The sequence below is a fragment of the Protobothrops mucrosquamatus genome, unplaced genomic scaffold (genome assembly GCF_001527695.2).
Source record: "Protobothrops mucrosquamatus isolate PMUCROS unplaced genomic scaffold, P.Mucros_1.0 scaffold24, whole genome shotgun sequence".
Lineage (NCBI taxonomy): Eukaryota > Metazoa > Chordata > Lepidosauria > Squamata > Viperidae > Protobothrops > Protobothrops mucrosquamatus.
Window position 1 is genome coordinate 1491375 of NW_015386409.1, and position 22637 is coordinate 1514011.

Genomic DNA, 22637 nt, shown 5'->3' on the forward strand with positions numbered 1-22637 from the left:
TCCGGTGCTTTGGAGAATAGCTTGACTCCCTCTTCTTTGTGGCAGCCCCTGAGGTATTGGAACACTGCTATCATGTCCCCCCTCGTCCTTCTCTTCATTAAACTAGACATACCCAATTCCAGCAACCGTTCCTTATATGTTTTAGCCTCCAGTCCCCTAATCATCTTTGCTGCTCTTCTCTGTACTCTTTCTAGAGTCTCAACATCTTTTTTACATTGCGGTGACCAAAACTGGATGCAGTATTCCAAGTGTAGCCTTACCAAGGCATCGTAAAGTGGTATTAAAACTTCACGTGATCTTGATTCTATCTTCTGTTAATGCAGCCTAGCACTGTGTTGGCCTTTTTGGCAGCTGCAGCACACTGATGGCTCATATTTAAGTGATTGTCCACTATGACAATCCCCCTATACTATACCTGTACATTTGGTTTTTCTTACCTAAATGTGTAGAACCTTTCTTTTTTCACCATTGAATTTCATTTTGTTAGATAGTGCCCAGTGTTCAAGTCTGTCCAGATCCTTCTGTATCCTAAGTCTGTCTTCTGGAGTGTTGGCTATTCCTGCCAGCTTGGTGTCGTCTGCAAATTTGATGAGTTCCCCATCTATCCCCTCATCCAAATCGTTGATGAAGATGTTGAAAAGCACTGGGCCCAGAACAGATTTGTCTGAAAACTTTGTCGCCTTTAGGCTTAGCAAAGACCCTAGGTCCTGCTGTTTATATGCCAGTTTAACTGTGTAGCAAATTTTCTGTGTAGTGTGCTGAGTAGGAAAAAGACTGACACATGAGTTAACATTGTTAAAGTTGTTAATGTGTACAACTCCACATTTCTGAATGTATATATATTTTCATGTTTGTACATACAAAAATATGCTATATTCTTACTCTGCCAGGAAACAGGATTGGGGAACACATTTGTATTATCATGATGATATTAATGATATTGTATTCAATAGACTCAATGTAAGAATAAATAGAATCAATGTGATAATAAATAACTTCATTATTTTAGATGAGTCATCCAGATGTTCTGATACAAGTGCTCGATATTTTAAAAAATACTGGTAAGTCTGCACCTTCATTATTTCTTTCTTAATTTCTTCGTAATCTGTTGTGGAGAAAGTAAGGGGATCTTACAGAGATATACATATATATGTATTACTCAGATGACTTTCAATCAGCATGGAGATACTATGAAAATGATTATTATTTGATATGCTCTATTTTCTCCTTCAGGATCTTACTCTGATGTGGAATCAGATTTCCATGCCAAAGTTCCTGTTGTTTTTTGTAAAGATGTTAAAAGGTTTGTGTATTTTTTTTGTATACGTTCATCTTCAGAAGATAATGGTTAAGATATCACTTTAAGTTTGAATGTTGATGGACATTTTGCACTGCAAAGGACTTAATTTAAACTTATTTTCTCAATTTGTTGATATTTATAACTCTCAGAAACAACAATGACAGTTTGGACAAAATATTAAGCACATGGCAAGCTGACTTTAAATAACAGATCTGCATACATTCATAATTTTTCCATTAAAGTTACTTTAAAATAATTAAATAAATTTCAATATCTAATAGATTTCAGTATCTTCTGGGAGAACACTACATTGTGAAAAGAAATTAATGCAAATTGCATATGTAAAACAAAAATATTGAATGTTTTTGGGGGTTTTTGTTTCAAATTTCACTCACAAGAAGTGGTAGAGTTTATACCTTCTCTCAAATTTGTTTCAATGTCAGTGGTTTAACTTGTAAAGTAAGTGCTGGAAATGATGTGGCCTGCCTTACAACTGACCTGCTAGCTGCACTCGGCAAACTAGAGCCAGTCCTTGTTCCTTTGGTGTTGGCTTTTCGCTACTGGGCTAAAGTAAGTTTTTAAAATATATATATTTGTTCTTTACGTGTACTTTATATAATGATGATATTCTAATGTAAGTAATATAACACAAAGTCATTTTAGTTATATATTTCTGTTAGAAGAAAATCTCTTTGAGTCAGAAAGTGTTGATAAAATAAGTTCTGTGGTTCACACCTCACAATTCTGAAAATATTACTTAGGCATTACTTTTATTAGGGCTAACCCAATGTGCACAAAACTCTGCTCAACTTTTTGTGCTCTCAGAATACAACAATATATTATGAAAGGCAGGTTTGTATCAGAAGTAATATAATGAATTCATGAAATCTGTATGTCCCAAATGTTAAGGTAAATGTATAATCTGAGAGCTCAAATAATTAGATATCAAAATATACATAGCAGTGTTATAACAATTAAATATAGTGGTAGATTCACCTCCTATTGGAAATGTAATCAATGATTGAATTTGTCTTCAACTTCTGTCAAAACACACACGGTATCTTCAAAATATATTCAATCAATATTTGTAAATAAATAGATAAAATTAATCTTTAGTAAACTTCAGCACTTTTAATTATATATTTATCTATCCATTCCATTTATGGCCACTTAATTCCAGATGAACTTTGCATGGCTTATATGATAAAAAATAAAAAACAGTTAAATAATATACGTCCAAATGTAAATTCCAAGGATTGCACAAAATACACCTGACAGACTCAGTAGCCAGCCTTCTCTAGAACCTTGGAAAATATCCAGTTTTTAAGGACTGGGAAGATAAGCACTTGTTCAAATAACCAGGGCTGATGCCATAAAGGGTTTTACTGAGGCATGCCCATCCTCGTCCCTTTGCATTTTGGACCAGTTTTAGCTTTCAAATGATCTTCAAGGACATACAGAGTGTACTGCAGTAACTGAACGTGATGAGAACATGAGAGTCCCCATCTGAAAGAACCGGTGCCAATGTTCTAAAGCCCTCATGGCCACAACTATCACCTGCTCTTTGAGCAGGAGCTGTTGAGTCTAAGGCAGCCACCAGATTGCACACAAGATGTGAATACGGTAGTGCAGCCTCATCCACCACTATAGATAGAAGGTCACTAAGGTCAACCTTCCTGGGTAAAGCAGACAGGAAATATATAAGGCTGTTCAATATTATGAAGGAGCGGAACGAATGGTATTTACAGCTAACTCTTTGAGTTCCAGCCATTGCATCATTTCTGCACTTACGTAATCATGGTCCAGGTGCTCAGCACCCAACTCACAATTATAATATTGCAGTGAGCTATGATTATGTGATCACAGTTTCCAACCTTCTGTGCCAACTCCCAAAAGCAAAGTCAGTGAGAGACCAATCAGGAGTAAGACATCATGGTCACATGAGGTCCTTGTTTAACAACTAATATGGTTCTTGTTTAACAACTGGAACTGGAACTGGAATTGCCATTGCTAAGCAACACAATATAACTCCAACTCCTGAATGCTAAATTTAATGAGTGCCTTCTACTTAATTCTTGCTTATGTAATGACATTCCATTTGTTCATTTTTATTTTTTCTAGTTAAATGTTTAGTTTTCTTTCAGGTTTGGTTAAGAAAACGTGTTATTTAAATGTTACATTCTTATTACCTTGGTCAGGTTTGTAGATTACAGATGTATCTATATTTGTTTTGCTTTTTATATTCAGCTTCTCCCCCCCATTTTTGAATTTAGGTGCATATAGACTGTATATCAGGGGTCCCCAACCCCTGGGCCATGGCCCACTACCCAGGCCTTGAGCCGTTCGTAATTGGGCTGTGGGTGTGGTGAGCGAGCGTGCACACACGCATGCACATCCCCATTTGTGCAAGCAGTGGGTGAGCATGTGCATGAGCACATCATTTTGAAAGTTGCAGGCTTGCGTGCCCACTCCTCATGCAAATGGAGCTGCATGCACGTGCTTGCTCACCGCTCACACGGAACCATCCCCTCCCCCCCCATTAGTCCACAAATCTGGAAAGGTTGGGGAAACTTTTTATAAATGGTTAGAAATGGAATAAAGGGTAAGAATGGAAACTGTATTACTATTAACGTTAAATATGTAAACCCAGACAACGTGTTGCTTACTAAATACTAAATATTGTTATGATAAAAAACTAAAAATATACATAATTTCCTCTTTTTTATAGTTGTGTCATATTGACTGCCAGGCAGAAGGTGGAATCCCTTCATATTCCTTTGCCTTAATGGTAATATTTTTCCTTCAACAAAGAGAACCACGTATCCTACCATCATATTTAGGCAACTGGGTAAGCTTTTAACTCGACCATATGATTTATTCAGTGGCACAAAGGAATTACTCAAAACTTCTTGGGAAAGTTCCTAAAGAAGCTTTTGGATTCATAATCAGAACTAGATATAGCTATCGTTCATAGTATAATATACCTGTTCATCTTATAAAATTTATAAGATTACATATGAAAAGCACCTTGTTTCTTTAGATTGAAGGCTTTGATTCTAAGAAGGCTGATGATTACCAACTGAAGGGAATAAAAGATAAAAAGTTTGTAGTGTGGGAATACAAACTATCAAATAATGGAGCAGGGAAAAATGTGAATACTGTAGAAGGCAAATCTAAAGGAGACCAGCACAGAAATGGTAACAAGACTACAGCAGCCATGGAGCCAAACATCCAAAATAATCCAAAGGAGAAAAAAGGCCATGTAAGTGATTCCTTTTAATCGCAAAGTGCTCTTTTTATTAGTACTCTTTTCATTTAATGACCTGAGAATAAAACAAGTTAAGCGCTGAGAATAAAACAGGTTAAGCTTTTTTATTTCCCCCCGTTTCTTTCAGTCTCCATTGTCATTGGAAACACCACACCAGATATCTCTGGGACAACTTTGGTTAGAATTGTTGAAGTTTTATACACTGGAATTTGCTTTGGAAGAATATGTTATCAGCATACGGGTACAAGAACTTTTAACCAGAGAAAACAAGAACTGGCCCAAAAGGCGAATAGCCATTGAAGGTAGGGCATTGCATTTTGTAAAAGTTCTTGTAAATGATTTACCAGTTGCCTTATTTACCTGATTTTGCATATATATAAAACACTGAAGTATGCTATAATAACTACAGTTTTTAAATGTATCTGTGGTATTTGCGTTCTTGACATAAGTAAAAGGCTTAATTTAAAGGCTTACAGTGAATTGCATTTAATTGTCTCTCTAACTAAACAGATCATATTTATAGAGAATAATGTTAGGTTGCTATAAATCAGTGTTTCTCAACCTTGACAATTTTAAGGCGTGTGGACTTCAACTCCCAGAATTCCACAGCCAGCATTGCTGGCTGTGGAATTCTGGGAGTTGAAGTCCACACGCCTTAAAATTGTCAAGGTTGAGAAACACTGCTATAAATCATTGTTGACAAGGCCTACTCCATTCCCTTTTCCTCATGCTTTGATGTTACTGTAGAAATAATACCAAAAAGGAAATGGTTGAGTGCACATACTAAGGAGCCTTTCTTTGTTGTTTTGTTCTTTGTTTTTCATGAATTAACATTGTAACAAAGAAGATTCAAGAAGAAAACTTGTTTGCATATGATCTATAGATGAAATATGTTTTGTATTATGTTATCACTTAATTTTTAAAACCCGTGGGTATTTATAGAGTTGATTAAACTCATAAAAGTAGATATGAAAAATATTCTGAAAATGACAATAATTGCTTTATTTTTTAATTTTTTTTAAAAAAGCTTGTTCCTATTCTTTTTAGATGACAGTTGACATCTGATTATTTTAGAAGTATTTATTTTAAAATAATCATCTTGTAAAAATAATCTGATTACTTGAAGGCAATTTTATGATAGGATAAATGTTTTCAACAGTCAAACAACTAAAATGTAACAGGTCTATTTAAAAGGCAGTATATTGACTTCATATTTGAAATTCCTAGTTTAAAGCAATATCTAATTTACGTCATTTCCTTTTTCTTAGATCCCTTTGCACTAAAAAGAAATGTTGCACGGAGTCTGAACAGCCAGATGGTGTTTGAATACATCCTGGAGAGGTTCAGGACAGCGTATAAATACTTTGCATGTCCGCAGAGTAAAGATGAGACTCAGCCCAAACCAGATACCAAGAAAAAAGAAAAAGGAAAAATAGGTAGCAAAAGAACTGGAGAACCTGTAATCAACTGTTGCCTTCCACAGCAGGCCAATATTACAGGAAAACATAAACCAGGTCATGGATGTGATTTACAGGAGTGTAAATTTAATGAATGTAATGAAATGGAATCTATGACTAGGAGATGTACTGAGAAACCTAAAAGCTCTTTAGTAAACTCAGAAATTATAAACACAGACTCTGGAGATAGAGAAGAAACGATATCGTTTATTACTAATGAATGCTGTGAATTAGAAGAAAAATCACTTAAAAGAAAGGATGATCAAGAGCTTTCAGCTGAAGATAAACTAAGCCACTGTTGTGTTTTTAATGAACATAAACCCCTTGATACAGATTCTGTTAGTGGATTATCTGACACTGAAAGACTGGATTCAGTAATGGAATATCCAACAGATAGCCTGTGCTCAGGCACTAGCTTACCAGCTACCTCGCAGGATTGCAAAGCAGCAGAGGAAACTCAAGACACTAGAGATGAAGTCACCACAGAAGACATGCATTATGTGTTCGATAAATTTATTTTGACTTCTGGAAAGGTAAAATAAAAACAAATGTCGTTTTGTATTTTATTTAATTGCTTCATTTCTTTAATTTTAATTTTCTTACTGAACTATACAACAACATACCGTATTTTTCGCTCTATAAGATGCACTTTCCCCCCAAAAAAAGATGGGGGAAAATGTCTGTGCGTCTTATGGAGCGAATGCCGCCTCCCTTCCGCGCTGCCGCCGCCGCCTCCCGAACGCCCCNCCCCGCCGCCGCCTACCCGACCGCGCCGCCGCCGGTTAGAATATTTTTTTTCTTTTTTTTTGTCCTCTAAAAACGATGTGCGTCTTATGGTCAGGTGCGTCTTATGGTGCGAAAAATACGGTATTTCCACTATCACACCCACATAACATAAATTGACACATACTGTTTAGAGAAATAACACACCCTAAACTGTAAAATACTATTATTTTGTGTTTTTTTTCATAGCCTCCAACTATAGTATGCAGTATCTGCAAAAGGGATGGCCATTCCAAAAGTGATTGCCCAGAAGATTTTAAGAAAATTGATTTAAACCCACTACCACCAATGACAATTAGATTCAGAGAAATACTTGATCTTGTATGTAAAAGGTGCTTTGGTAAGTGCTTTGGAGGCCCACATTATTATGAGATTTTAACTTAACTCAGTGGAAATAAATGTATGTACTATCATCAATAGCACAGGATCCTGTGCTTCTATTCACATTAAGGTAAACATGACAGTTTGGACTTTGCCGTGTATCTGACAATAAGGTTTATAAAAATGTCAAGGATACATTTGAAACTACCAGATTTCGTAATCCTAAAAATGATTTTTTTTTTGAGAGAGAAAAAAAGATGTAAGAAAACAATGAGAAAAATGAGAGGTTGCAAATGAGTGTTTTATGAAACCCTCGTAAAATATTGTAAATAATACAGAGTTGTTGTACATGTTCATAGAAGAATTAATTTAAAGATAACTTATGCTTGGCTTTAGATATTGCCAAATGCCTCAATTGTTTTTTTATTTGTCTAGATGAATTGTCACCTCCTTTCCCAGAACAACAAAATCGAGAGCAGATTCTGGCAAGTTTGGAAAGGTTCATTCGGAAAGAATATAATGGTATATAATAAGAAATCTTTATGTCAACAAAATTTTATGTTAAAGTGTACAATATTTTCATCTTAGAAGAGATTCTAAGGTGTTTTACCACAAATATTAAATAAATAAAATTGTATTTAGATCTAGCCATATTAATAATGAACACTACAATTTCCACTGATTTCAGTGGACTTTTGACTGATTTTGTGAAGCCTGGTCTAATAAATTAATATTAAACTAGTTATATCAAATTCTGTTCACCTTCTGGTGAAATGGACTTGTTCTTAAGGACTGGAAGATGTTTCGGTGTAGATTTAAAGTGGATTGTGGAGGGCTTAGGTGAAAGAAAGGAAAGGATATTTCCATGGCATGAGAAGAAAATATATTTGCACCATATTGGATGCAGTCCAACATTATCTTCTTAGAAATATATGTTGCCTTGACAACACAGTAATAATTCTAAAGCATTAAGATGTCTGTATCTACCTGTATAATAGCACCTTAATGCCCTGTACTTCAACCTTTAACCTTTAGATCGCTGCATGTGTACACTAACTTGAAAAGTAACTAGGTAAAACAGTCATATTTTCAAGGCTCAAATGTGTGTATATTTAAGGCTCAATTGTGCCTGCATTTTGCATTTTAAATGCATTTGTTTGATCACTAAGTATTGTAGATTAAGATTATTCTGAGATAGTTTACAGTACTATTGTATATGCATGATTAATTAAGCAAACATGAATTTCAGTTCATAATCAAATATTCATAGATGTTAGAGCAGGGATCCCCAAACCCGGTCCCTGGCCTGATACCAGTATGTGCTGTTGGGAACTGGGCCATGCAAGCAGTGGGTGAGCACGCGTGCATGTGCAAAGCTGCATTTGTGCAAGCAACCATCCCGTCTCCACCGCTGCAGTGGTGCCGCTGCCCCCGCCAATCCATAGAGCCGGAAAGTTTGGGGACCGTTGTGTTAGAGCAGAATGTCAAACTCGCGACATCGCGTGATGTCGCGCAACGTATCGGGCCGGTTTTGCCATTGCCAGCAATGGGGTGGGTGCGGCTTCCATGTGATGCGTCTGGCCTGTGGGTCGGCAGTTTGACACCCATGTTTGAAGTTTGAAGTTTATTGTATTTGTATCCCGCCCTTCTCCTGGTGGACTCAGGGCGGCTTACAGCCAGTTAAAAAACAGAACAATTGGTACAAATATACAAAATTTAAAATAAATTAAAAGATATATTTAAATATATTTAAATGTGTTAGAGCATGCATTGGATCATAGGAAAAAGTGACTGCTTATAAACAACCATTGTAAGTTACATTGGAATTCATAAGAGTATGAATTCTTTTGACTCTGAAAGTGTTTTCTCCATTATGGGCATCTCTTTCTCTCTTTATTTTGCTCAGACAAGGCCAGGCTGTGCCTGTTTGGCTCTTCAAAGAATGGATTTGGATTCCGCGATAGTGACCTGGATATCTGCATGACTCTAGAAGGCTATGAAAATGCAGAGGTAGTTCTTTTGAAATAGGTTTGCATACTTTTGCTCTTGGAAGTATTTGTAGCATGTTGTAAATAATAATAACAGTGCTTTTATTCATTTTCTCCAGAAATTAAATTGTAAGGAAATTATTGAAAGCTTGGCAAAAGTTCTTAAGAAACATCCAGGTAAGATTAGGGTACTGCATATTGAATAATATTTTATACGTTTTGTTTAGTTTTACATAGTATTTAGCATTCTTAGTTTTAAGAAGTATTGCTTACCTTTGCAGGTTTAAGAAACATTCTGCCTATAACAACAGCCAAAGTGCCTATTGTAAAATTTGAACACAGACAAAGTGGCTTAGAAGGTGATATCAGCTTATATAACACACTGGCAAGTATCTTTCAGTGAAGTTTTGGCTGACCATCCTAATTCTACATAAGCTAAAAATTGCAAGTAGTATTTAATATCTTGATTGAAAATTGAAGTGAAAAAGAGATTATTAGGGAATATTATTATTGATAAGGGGTTGACATGTGTACATTCTAGCACAGACATGTCGCACAAGGCCCGCGGGCTGAATCCAGCCCGCCATGTGGTTCCATCTGGCCCAGGGACCTGTTTTGGAAACAGCGAAGGACCGGCCCACAGCACCTTGGTCCGGCCCAGGCCGACTAGGCACTGATCTACAACTTGGTGTCAGCCATCAAAGCCAGAACGTGCTCAGCCTTAGATCCACAGGGCAGCCCTGGAACCAGTGACGGGCACCCCCAAGTGGAGTCCAGTGTCCCTGCTGGCTGTCTTGCCCCGCAGGCTGACTTCACCCGGGACGCAGCACTGGCTCTCTTGTGCGCTCACCCGGGGTAGAGGCGGCAGGGCGGCTCCTCGTTGGTTCTCCTTGCTTAGATCCTTGTGGATCTATGGCTGAGCGCATTCTGGCTTTGATGGACGCTACCAGATTGTAGATCAGTGCCACCACCCCTTCCACCAGCACCTGTATGGCAATCCCAAGTTAACATTGGTATTCTTGAATTGTGAACTCTTAGGAAAGTATCGCCTCCTTATGTGTTGCAAACAGCCATTTCCAGTGGGGAAAACAGAACAAACCAGAGTGAGGGAAAATAGTTTCCAGTAATGAATTAGACCCTGGCAGGGTCCCTCTGTATCCTAGGAACTACTAGTTCCTACCTCTCTGGTCTCAGCTATTACATGATCTGTATAATGAATTACACCTTAATGTTATTCTATTGAATATGGTCTGATATACTTGTTTTCTAGGCACAGCATAACACAAGAATGCTTGCAACTTATGCAGCCATTGATCCAAGAGTGCAATATTTGGGATACACTATGAAAGTTTTTGCAAAGGTAAATGCAATAATGATGCGATTTTAAAATACAAGCTGTCTATATTCAGCATTCCTCCACCAAACAGTTGAGGCTTATTCAAATACTGGTTATTTTTTAAATGCACTAAGAGATATGGTGACTGCTCTGCTGAATTGTTGAAAGCTAGTACAGTTGCATCTCAATTGGATTTAGATTCACTAGTGAGTGTCACAGATTCATTTGGCTTCAACAACATATCAAGGGCCAAATTCTAACCCCATTTTAAGAGTGGGGTTTGGGAACTTTAAGTAGTTAAATGGATAGCTTAGAAACCATCAAGGGTTAACTGTTCCCGTTAAAACTCCTGAAAATGCAAAAAAAAAAGTCTCAATAAAGTGATGGTAGTGAGTTGTGTATTTATTTTATTTATTTATTTCATAATTTATATGCCGCCCTTCTCCCCACGGGACTCAGGGCGGCTCACAGCATATTAAAATAACACAATACAAACAACACACATTGGCCACATTTTTTCACCTTGTACAAAGCCTGTTATTTGCAAACTTTTCTTATGAATCCAAATTATAGATAATTATTATTTTAGCCTTGAAATGTAGAGGTGGTGGTATTATTATTATTATTATTATTATTATTATTATTATTATTATTATTATTATTATTATTATTATTATTATTGATTGCCTTTTGACATAGTTTAATAGACTGCTAGTATCTAGATCAGGAGCTTAAGCAAAATGAAATCTATCAAAATCAGGATCCAAAGCAGGCCTTTTAGCAATTTGCATACGTGATGTCCTTTTACATGCATATGCAAACTTACACTCTAAGGGCACTAATTTGGGAAACAGATTAATTACTGTAGGTAGAATAACTGTTCATGAATTTAGGGAAACTAGCTTAGTCATTCAAGCTACAAAAATATGCATTGGTTTATTCAATACTCAAAAATAGCAATCTAAATTATATAGAGAAAATGACTATACCCACCATAAATACATCTATATCGACATCTGTCTATATTACTAACTCCATTATCCCTAAGTAAAGAAAAAATGACTTCAAACACAAGGGCTTCTATATAGTTTTGTCCAAAGAGTTCAGAAGACTTAGCAGAATTCTCTGATAAGAAAGAGAAGAAAATTTACTATGGTAAACAGTTATTCACATCTGCACATAACATTCAAGAAAATGAACATGATGGCACACTTGACATTGTCTGGAAGAATGGAATAAAAGTAGTGTTTTTATTTTCATTAAAAGAAAATATAGGAATAATATTTTTTTTAAAAAATGACTGATTTCTCAAAAAGGTGTTCAGTAGTGAAACATGCTTTTTGACATTAATATCTGGGAAGGTTATAACGTGATTATTCTTGAAAACAATGTGGTATATACCAGAATCCAACATGGATTTGTTAGGAACAAGCCCTGTAAAAGTTTTTTTTTTAAAATAAATTGTGGGGAAGTGATATGTACCGGTATGTATGTTTGACAAAATTTCCCATAATATTACCTTAATATTCTGAGTAGGAAGTTTGCTAAGGGATGGGTGCTATGTGTTTTACCATGAAAACATTATTTAGAGTATGCTTATCAGCAGTTCCTGAAGTGAGTGATCACATGGAGTTTTGCTCATTTAAGTGAATGACTGGACTTTTTTATCTATGGATAAAATACATAAATAATATGGCTTGTGCTTTGCTACACTCTCTTGAGACATTCATGCTCCTAGTAGTTCCTTCTTAGCTGCTTCCAAGAACAAAATTCCTAAATTGAAGTATGAATTTTCAGTTAACAGTATGCATTTGACTCTGGTTATGTTTTACTGAAAACATACTTTGAATTGGCATAAAATGTCTTTTCTTAGTATCTATTCTGGTGTTGTATTTGTTACCCAAAATAACTTGCTATATGCTTATTGCCTTGAAAATGTTTGAACAGCGTTGTGATATTGGAGATGCATCCAGAGGAAGTCTCTCTTCATATGCCTACATTCTCATGGTATTATACTTCTTACAACAGAGAGAACCACCAGTAATCCCAGTACTGCAAGAGGTAAATTTTCAAGGAAAAAAACCTGGATGGAAAACAGTTTTGACATTCCTGTCTTTTCTTGATATAATTTGCTTATGATATTAATGTCGGTTGGGATTCTTTTTGAAGAATTACTGGATCAACTTTGGATCTTTTCCTAGCCATTTCACATGGGTGGTATAGTAGTTTTCCTCAAAAGATGTAGAGCTTCCTTCTCAACAAAAGTCTGAACATTATCTATAACAGGAGTAGATAATCTGGATATTTTGGACTAGTTTGCATAGACCCTAGTCAGACTGGCTATTAATTAGGTACTGTGGAATTATAGTTCAAAATCTATGAAGTGACTTGGTTACCTACATGTAAAAGCAGAGAAATTTATGTTTTTATTATTATTGCTAAGGTGGTAAGCATCTGATTTTAACTTGAGTTTTGAAATCAAATGAAGTTGTATGATTCATAACCCTTTTATACTCCAAGTCTCTTTATTAGCAAAAATATGCTCTGTTACCCTTACCACTAAGTAACACAATCAAATCACCTTTCCCCCACCATTCTGGTGCATATGTCTGGCATTCTGGGCCCCAGAGGTTTATGGTTTTCTTGAAATTTTGAGAAGAGGTTCTTTTATTATTCGTAGTTTTAGAAAGAATCAGATAAGCAATGCGTATTTTTTTAAAAAAACATTTCTGTATTTGGAATGCTTTTAGTTTTCATAATTTTCTGCTTTTATTTTTCATGTGTTATAGATATTTGATGGGCAGCAGATCCCTCAAAGGATGGTTGATGGTTGGAATGCTTTCTTCTTTGATGACACCGAAGAATTGGTAAAATCCTCATTTTGGAATAATCAATTAATGCTTAGGTCTGCTTTAATTATACTATGTAAACTCTGGCAGCAATATATTTGCCGTTCTGTAAACTAAAAAAGGAACTTTTTCCCCAGTCTTTTATTGTTGGACAAAGTGGCTGAGGTAATATGGGAAGTATTAGAAGTGGACCAGTAATAAGAGTCTTTGCTATTTTTGTAGTGAAGATCAGTGAAGCTTACCTGCTTCCTCTGGGGTTTCGTGTTCTTTTTTTTAAGGGAAAAATTGTGTTTATTTTTTTAATGTCAATATAGCAACCTGGGGCTACCACAGAAGAGATATTGTAATCAGCATCTCTGTATCGTATTTTAGGCAGTGATTTCCTTTTCAAAACAAATGCATGTTTCATCCAAGAAATACTTTGTCTCTTATCATAATAAGATCATTAGGAAAGGAACTGTTACTTTGAGTTTGCATAAGTAGAGAATTTTGTAGAGAAAATACTTGTATTTATTTGTATCCCTCCCCCTTTGTTATTTTTGCTAATAACTCAAGGAGGTGAACATATCCAACACACCATCTCCTCTTATTTTCCCTACAACAACCCTGTGAGGTGAGTTGGGCTGAGAGAGATTGACTGGCCCATTGTCACCCAACTGATTTTCATGGTTAAGGCGGGACTAGAACTCAGAGTCTCTGGCTTTCTAGCCTGGTACCTTAACCCCTTTTCCTCCTACCCTGTTAATAGATAATCGTAAAGGACAGCAGTAAAGATTTTGCACTGTGCTACTTTAGAAGCTTTCTGGTTAAAACTGTTACATTTACTTTAGAAAAAGTTGTTCTCTTACATGTTTACTGCTATAACTTTTATACAGAAAAAACGTTTACCTTCTCTTGGGAAAAACACAGAGTCACTGGGAGAACTCTGGTTAGGATTACTGAGATTTTACACTGAAGAATTTGATTTCAAAGAATATGTCATCAGCATTCGGCAGAAAAAGCTGTTAACCACATTTGAGAAACAATGGACATCCAAATGCATTGCTATTGAAGGTAGTTATTGCATATTTCTTGTTTAATAAATTAATTTGTTCTTCTGAAGAATCTTCCTATTTAAATTACATTATGCTAACATATTTGAAAGCAACTTATACTGCATCTGTAGTTTTTATAAAGAAATATGTGCGTTACTTCCTTTTTTAAAAAAATCCTCTCTTAATTTTTTTGTTATTGCCTATTGCTCAGATCCCTTTGACCTGAATCATAATCTTGGTGCAGGAGTTTCTAGAAAAAGTAAGTACATAAAAAGTATCATTCAACTGAATGAACTTCAAAATTAATACTGCTTTTTAAAAAAAAAATGTCTTTTTTTTTTAAATCCAAAGTGACCAATTTCATAATGAAAGCATTAATCAACGGGAGAAAGTTATTTGGTACCCCTTATTATCCAATCTCAGGAAGAGAAGCTGTAAGTTCTCCTTTCTTCTGCCTTATTACAAATGAGCAAGTATTTTTATTGTAGTGCTGTAGGATATTTTAGATACATTAAATTTTAGTTTGCACTATCTATTCCATTTAATTGGTTTGAAGATGTATGTGTTATGCTGGTAGAGCAGGTCGTACTTAATAGAATGCTTTTCTCAGTACTCTTTTTCTATGTTTTATTTCTTCATTCATGAAATCATTAAAATAATTGTTCTGCAAATCCTAAAATTTTCTTTTAAATGGATCTTTGCTTTGGCTGCAGATCGATCCAATCATCCATCCATACACTATTTAGAAGTGCATGCTATCTTGGAAATGCAAGCCAGTAAAAGTTTGATATAGTTATATGCATATACACACAGAGAGATACACACATGGAAAAAAACAAAACAAAAATAGGAACATATTCACTGTTCACTAAAGTTTCGAATACCTGGTTGGAACACTTTTCTCCATAATGAATGACTTCATTAGTAAGATGTAAAAGTATTATTACCTGTGCTGTCTTACTGGAAAATGAACATGTTTCCAACTCTTTCAGGAATATTTTTTCAATTCCAAAGTATTAACTGATGGAGAACTGGCCCCAAATGACAGGTGCTGTCGTGTCTGTGGCAAAATTGGCCACTATATGAAGGACTGCCCTAAAAGAAGAAGGTTAGTAAAAACATATACAGTACTTCTCTCCTTCATAAAATGAGCCTGAAATCTTCAAAATATTCTTTCCCTCTTTTTTCTTTGCACTTACATCCTCTTGTTGTCCTTTTAAAAATATTTTTTTCACATTGTGTCATACTTTTCAAGGATACCGTAAAGCATATCTTTCATATTTTTTCTTCTGAAGGATAAAGAAAAAAGAGAATGAAAGAGATGATGAAAAGGAACTAAAGGAAGAAGAAAGAGATACCAGAGAAAAGAGATGTTTTATGTGTGGTGACATGGGACACGTTAGAAGAGATTGTCCTGAATTCAAGCAGACCAGACAAAGAAGCAATGGTTTGGCAGGTAAAATAGATTCTCCAGTTTCCTTTTTTGTATCCTATATTAACCAGTTCTGTTTTTTCACTTTTGTCTGATGGATCCCAAAAGCCTGATTTTTGCTAAGATAGTTGTTCATAAAGGCCCATGCACAGGGCTTTTTTTCTCAGAGAAAAGGTGGTGGAACTCACCTCCCTCCCCTGGCCATGCCCCCACCCAAACCTGGCCACGCCCTCATCAAACCCTAGGACCGCCCCTTTAGAGAACAGGAATGCAAGTAAAATTTGGGAGGGGCTATAACCTTAGCCTATTTCCCGCGCTTGGTGGGAAACCCCGCCCTCCTCTGCTCCAGTCCGCCTGCTGATTGGCGCCCGAACGGCAGCATGTTGGCCAGCGTCCTCTTCTCCNGCTCGGGCAGGGTCGCCTAGGAAACGGGCCAGGGGCGCGCCGACCGAGCCTCCCTATGGCCGCGGTTGTGAGCCAGGCAGGGGCAGAGAGCTGCGAGTGCGAGCGCGCCCCCCCAGATGTTGCGCCCGGTGCGGCCGGCCCGGAAAAAGGTGCCGGAACGCGGTTCCGCCGCGTTCCGGCTGAAAAAAAGCCCTGCCCATGCATAATTTTGATTGGCTCTCAGGAATTTCAGGAGAGTTTGCCACCCATAGAAATGGTTGGTAAGATGAGTTTCAACATTACCAGTTGTGATATCCGATTGCCCTACAATGATAGCAAAAACAGATGTACACCTACAGTAGCTAACTTCTTTGAAATAGATAATTATTTTCTAATTAATCAATAGTTATTTAAATCTAAGTAGTGTGAGTTTCAGGAAGGATAATACCAAAGCAATGTATTTTGTTCATCTTATTTATAATACAGTAAAGAATGTAATGCAGTCAGTTAATAACAAAATTAATTATTGCAATTGTATTTGGATTAAATGGGAAAAAGATTTCTCCTCCCTGTTTTAAATTATTTTTTCCACCTAATATTTGATAATTATTCTGGACAGTTTTTTCCCCTAAACATTTTACAAACTAAATACATGATTATCAGCCAACACTGTTGAAATGTAGGTCTGTATTTTGCTTTATATTTAGCCTTTTTCTTATGCTCCATTATTACATGACTTGTAATAATAATTTATAGCCATATTCTAGTTGTAACTTCTTGAGGTCTGTCATTCTTCAAAGCCCCTCATGATGCTTATTTAGCAGCTCTTCTTCCCTATATTTTTTCAAAAACAATTTCAGAAAGGAAATTTTGTTAACTTGACAACTTGAATTTAGTAAAATCTTGCTGTAAACAATTTAATAAATGAAGATTTATAATTGGTAATTTAAGAATGAAGGATCCAGACAAGTAGAAATTAAGAATATTACAAGTTGTGCAGTAGTAATTTTCCCTAAAGGTAGGAAAACACTTGTTTGTTATGATTTATCCCTAGCATAAAGCACTGCTGCTGAAGAGCCATAGATAAAATTCTGGTTGTAAATGTGCCTTTCTTTGCACATACATTATTTATTTGAAATTTGATCGCTTAATTTAAATTACACTATACATTCTTTATATTTTATCATTTAGCCTCTCAATTAGTCAGAAGCTTGGTAAATTCACAGCAAGTAACTGGATCAATTCCACAGCAGGTGGAAAGACCCTCACGTACTAGACAACCATCAGAATGTGTAAGTTGTATTTTCAATGTTTTTATGAATAGGTTTTGTATAAGTAGCAAGTATCGACAGTATATAAAAAACTATAGCAACAGTAGTTATGAGTACTTATGATGATTCTTACAATGAAACACCTGGTGGACAGGTCAATAGTTTGCTTTCCCATATTTATAGCTCTCTTATTTAATCTATTATACACACACGCAAATTCAGAAATCACAGATTAAGGCTTTTATTTGGTAATTGAACAGTTGAATTAATGAATATGCTACTGCAGTATGAAAATTAAAGGTCATGTTTATAGCTACATGTTTTACTTTAGTGGTATTTAAAAGAGGACTTAATCAGAAGAGTATGTAAGATAAGTCTTCTGTTAGAAACCTTATATACAAAACTCGAACTAGTGGAACAATTTATAGTAGTCCTCGACTTACAACCGGTTGCTTAATGACTATTTGAAGTTATGATGGCCTAAGAAGGGGCATAAAGCACTCCTGACCATAACAAAATGTCACACTCCCTGCTGCCATCACGTCATTGCAATCTTTGTAGTTAGCAATCTGTTCACACGTTGATTATCAAGCGCCAGACACTCCTGTGATCTCCATTTTCAATCTTCCCACTGGTTTTTCCAGGAACTCAGTGCTTTCCACTTGGATTTCAGGAAGAAAGATTTTCAGTGCCAGAGCAGAAAGATACTTGAGTACAAACCTGTGGATAGGCCTCCCAGGGCTTCCCTTACCTGCTTGAGGCAGCCCAGGCTCCTTATATTACTGCTGCCTCTCCTTTCTGGCACCTGCCAAAATCTAAGCGCACTAAACCTCCGTGTGCAAGACTGCTTAGGACAGTGGTGGCGAACCTATGGCACGGGTGCCAGAGGCGGCACTCAGAGCCCTCTCTGTGGGCACGCGCGCCGTCGCCCCAGTCCTAGGCCTTCAGCTGGGTTTTATAAAACTTTTTCGCTTTAGGCCTCTGCCGTCGTGTGCAAAAAAAAAAAGGTTCAATCAGTCAATTTCAACTTCTCACAGAAAAAAAAAGATCTTGCAAAGTTGGAATTGATTGATTGAACTTTTTAGTCCCACCCAGTCTGCTGTTACCACTGCAGCCACGCCCACCCAATAGGCCACGCCCACCCAATTGGTCACACCCACCCGGCACTCGAGGATGCATAAGTGGGTTTTGGGTTGCAGTTTGGGCACTCAGTCTCTAAAAGGTTCGCCATCACTGGCTTAGGAGCTGTGGAAATTCACTAAAATAAGTTTTCAAAGGAATCTCATTTTCCACCAAAAAAACAGTTGGGGTGAGGGGGTTTCCAAAGATACAGTAACTACCGCATAATGCCAGTTCTCCCCCCCTCCCCCGGAATAACACGTGTGCCTGTAGCGTGGATGGCAGGAAAGACATGGCAGAGCAGGAGGGAGATGGGAGAGGAAAAGTTCGATAAAACATGCTTCTTCTCCCTTTTCCTTTTTTCTCTTCATCTTGCAGCCAATCTCCTTCCTCCCCTTCCTTTCCTTCCACGCACTATCAAGCAGATTCCTCCAAAGGAAGCAGGTCCTTGGACTGTTTCTTTGCTGGGAAATGAGGCTCCTTTACAAACTTATTTTGTTGAATGCCTGTTGCTCCTAAACAAATTGCATGCTTGGATTTTAGCAGGTGCCACAGTAGTAATATAAGGAGTTCAAGGAGCCCTGGGCGGCATGGCGAAGGCAAACCTGCCAATGTCTCTCTGTTCTGGCACTGAAAATCCTGCTTGCATGAAGAATTGTCAGAGCCAGACAGTGTCTCACGGGATTTTTCCCTACCCTCCTGAGACACTGAATTCTTTAGCTGGGACTTTGTCCATTAAAAACCCACGAGATTGCTTTATGACCACAACCTGGAACGCCAGGATTATGGTTATTAAATGACATCACATGGCATCTTGCTTACTGCTCTGTTCGGTCAATCCAAATTCTGATCCCAATTGTGGTCGTAAGTCAAAGACTACCTTTTGTTTATTTTCTTGAGCTGAAACATTTAAAATGGGGTTGTAAAAGTTCCTTTGTGGTAACCTTTTAATTGTCAGGAGCTCAGTGGCTCACTTAACTGGTAAACTAATCCAAACCCAATCCTTTTTTTCCCCCTTCTCTAGTCTGATTCGCATCAGTCATCTTACTCTCCACAGCCTCAGCAGTTTACCCAGAATTCCTCTCCACCAGCCTCCATTAATCAGCCTCCGCCTCAATCAGTATCCCAGTCTAAACACACTCTGCCGCCCCAACAAGGGGCACAGCCACCTCACCAGGTCCAGCTGCCTTTGTTTAACTTTGCCCACTCTCCCCCAGGTCAGTATTCCACCTTGCCTAATTTGGGGGTATTTCAAATGCCCCACCATCACCAAATTCCATTTCCTAACACCTCCTGGCCTGTTATTCACTCTGCACCGGGTAATCCTCCTCACGCAACAACCGTTCCATTTTCGGTGAGAGCTGGCAGCAGCAACCCACCCAATAATCCGAGCACCATAAGCTTGAATGATCCTAGTATCATCTTTGCACAGCCTGCTGCCAGGCCTGTGGGAATCCCCAGCACTTCTCATGAGGGACCCTGGCACAACCCTGTGACTCTAAGCTCACTGGTGAACAATGGCACAGTGGGGAATGCAGGTAATTTTTCCTCTATTGTCACTTGCTTTGTACAAATACTGACGTTTTCTTTGCTAACCATTTCTGAGCTCGTTTCATTTGATTTCTGCTAATCCGCTGCTTAAATAAGAAAACATTTTAAGGAAGGTTAATTTCCTTAGTACTTAGGCCAAGCCATTAACATAGCTGAAAAGTTAAAAAAAAAATAATGCTTGAGCATTTGCATTGTAGATCTAGACGAGATATTGAAAGAGAAGACTGACCTAGTGAAAAACTGCTAGCAAATATGAACTGGATTAGAGAATCAACACATCAGATCTAGGCATAAGCTGAAAGCACTTAGTTCAGTGTTTCTCAACCTTGTCAATTTTAAGGCATGTGGACTTCAACTCCCAGAATTCCACAGCCAGCAATGCTGGCTGTGGAATTCTGGGAGTTGAAGTCCACATGCCTTAAAATTGACAAGGTTGAGAAACACTGACTTAGTTCCATTTTGTTTTTCAATTGGGCTTTCTCGTGTTGCATTTAATACTACTCTAAAAATAGTATCAAAAGTAGCTTAAAATGGGATGGGAATGATAGATGTGATAGAAGAAGAGTGGCCTGGTATGAGCACATCTTTCTGTTTAGCCCTTTAACTCCATCCAATTTATTTAAAGATTCTGCATATTGATGTACTTAGATTGAAACGTTGATAAATTAATATATGAACCAGTATGAATTTTATACTTTTTAAAAAAATATATAGCTGGTCAGAAATGGCTGAAATGGCTCTCCAGTGCTTACTGCTGGTGTGTTTTATAGTTCTGTTTTCATTAGGCAATGACTCCGATCCATGCTTCCCAGAACAAGTTTAGAAAGATCCATGGCTTACTTTAGGTTTTTCTTCTTAGAATTAGAAGTTGTTGTCAGCCAAACCAAACTAATAAAACATTACAGACAACTCTGATACTTCAAAGATTCCCAAAGATACGTTGTTCATGCTCTCTACAGGTAGTCCTTGACATAAGACTGCTTAACAACCATTCATTATGGATCCAGAATGGTGCTATATGGCACATAAAGCACTTTTGGCCATTGTAAAATATGCCAACTCTCCATAGTCATGTGACTGCATCCTGGACATTTGGCAGCTTGATCGCTTTTATGGCTGGTTGCAGCATCCTATGGTCACATGATTTGCTGTATTTTCTGCAGGATTCTGATTTACACTTAAAACTGCAGCTTTTATTTAATAACTAAAGGTTCACTGAATCAACCACAATGATTTGCTTAGCGACCACTGCAAAAAATGTTGTAAAATCTGATAATCACGTGGGTACCACAACCATAAATCTCTTCCTGACTGGATGTCAAGGACTACCTGTCAACTGTTCTGTATTTTCAGAACATGTCTTTCTGTTTTTTTGCATCACAGTGTTTAATAATTGCTTTTTAGTGGCTTGGTTTGATTTATATTTTTCATTCATTTTTGAACAAAACGGTTAATTCGACTCCAAAACGTACAAAGGAATTTTAACTTGCAGGATTGCTCTGCACTTTGCCTAAGGTGTTGTTGAAGAAAAGAAATATGTAAGAGTTGCTATAGAATCTACCTGTTGTCTGCATATATGAGATACTGTAAACCAGCAACAATGGCTTAATTTTTTTATTCAGAATTTTTGCATCAAGCCCATCGTTCCTCAAAACATCCACAGCTTAATGTTATCTATAATTTCCTTGATGTAAAATTTATGACTTTTTTAAACAATAAAGTAGTTTTTTTATGTAAACAAGCAGCTATTTTAGTATTCTTTTACCATAACAATTATCCATAACTATATTAATCATATTTCTTTTAACATTTGAAAATTCCTGTTGTTTCTTCTCGTCAGTCTTCCTCAATTTGGGATATTGCAAATGTTTTAGCTGGGATGATGGTTTGATTTAAAACAATACCAGTTATCGATAAGTACATAATATATCCAATCTGATTCACCATATCGATGTTTATACTAAATATTAGATTTCAAAGAGTAAGTGCTATTGTTTGCTGGCGTATTGCAAGCTATCAATTTCATCTACCATGTTTCCTCTCTTTTCTTTTTTTAATGAAAATCAGACCAGGGCTTCCAAGGGCAATTTGGTAAAGGAAATCCACCTCCACCTATTCCTTGGGACCATGGAGCTACTACCCGTTTTCCTGTCCTTCGAGGGACGTGGCCTTACAGTATATCTCCAAACTACATGCAGCAGGGAAATGCCAGTTACCCATTGAACAAACCTTTCTATCCTCAAGGTAGGATAAGGACATTTTTAACGATGTGATACAGCTTTGATACCTTTTGTTCCTTTGTGGCTGCAGTCCTTAATAATATATTCCGAAATAAAAGCGTGGCTTTTGGGGGTCCGTATTCACATGTAACCAATCTGTGATATGCAGAACTTTTCATACAGTAAACTTTTGGAATATGTAGATGAATCAATATGACACGCCTCTTTGTTAACTTGCTACATTAATTTTTACTTATATTTAAATAAAATCTGTGTTTTATATGGAATTAAGCTACTTTACCGCCGCAAGTATTCCATACACCAG

At 37.0% G+C, this 22637-nt stretch overlaps 1 protein-coding gene across 1 annotated transcript in view; it reads left to right on the top strand.

The window, feature by feature from the left end:
- LOC107283049 (terminal uridylyltransferase 4) overlaps positions 1–22637 on the top strand; it is a 30825-nt gene that overhangs the window by 5735 nt on the left and 2453 nt on the right. The window contains exons 4-25 of the mRNA XM_015810895.1: positions 1010–1061; positions 1234–1303; positions 1744–1870; positions 4029–4148; positions 4341–4562; positions 4696–4870; positions 5837–6558; positions 6998–7148; positions 7565–7651; positions 9036–9139; positions 9237–9294; positions 9399–9502; positions 10388–10477; positions 12401–12514; positions 13243–13320; positions 14178–14355; positions 14548–14595; positions 14688–14770; positions 15329–15444; positions 15632–15792; positions 17344–17444; positions 22161–22337. Of these exons, the coding sequence (XP_015666381.1) occupies positions 1010–1061; positions 1234–1303; positions 1744–1870; positions 4029–4148; positions 4341–4562; positions 4696–4870; positions 5837–6558; positions 6998–7148; positions 7565–7651; positions 9036–9139; positions 9237–9294; positions 9399–9502; positions 10388–10477; positions 12401–12514; positions 13243–13320; positions 14178–14355; positions 14548–14595; positions 14688–14770; positions 15329–15444; positions 15632–15792; positions 17344–17444; positions 22161–22316 (3117 nt within the window). The 3' untranslated portion in view covers positions 22317–22337. The remainder of the gene's footprint in view (positions 1–1009; positions 1062–1233; positions 1304–1743; positions 1871–4028; positions 4149–4340; positions 4563–4695; positions 4871–5836; positions 6559–6997; positions 7149–7564; positions 7652–9035; positions 9140–9236; positions 9295–9398; positions 9503–10387; positions 10478–12400; positions 12515–13242; positions 13321–14177; positions 14356–14547; positions 14596–14687; positions 14771–15328; positions 15445–15631; positions 15793–17343; positions 17445–22160; positions 22338–22637) is intronic.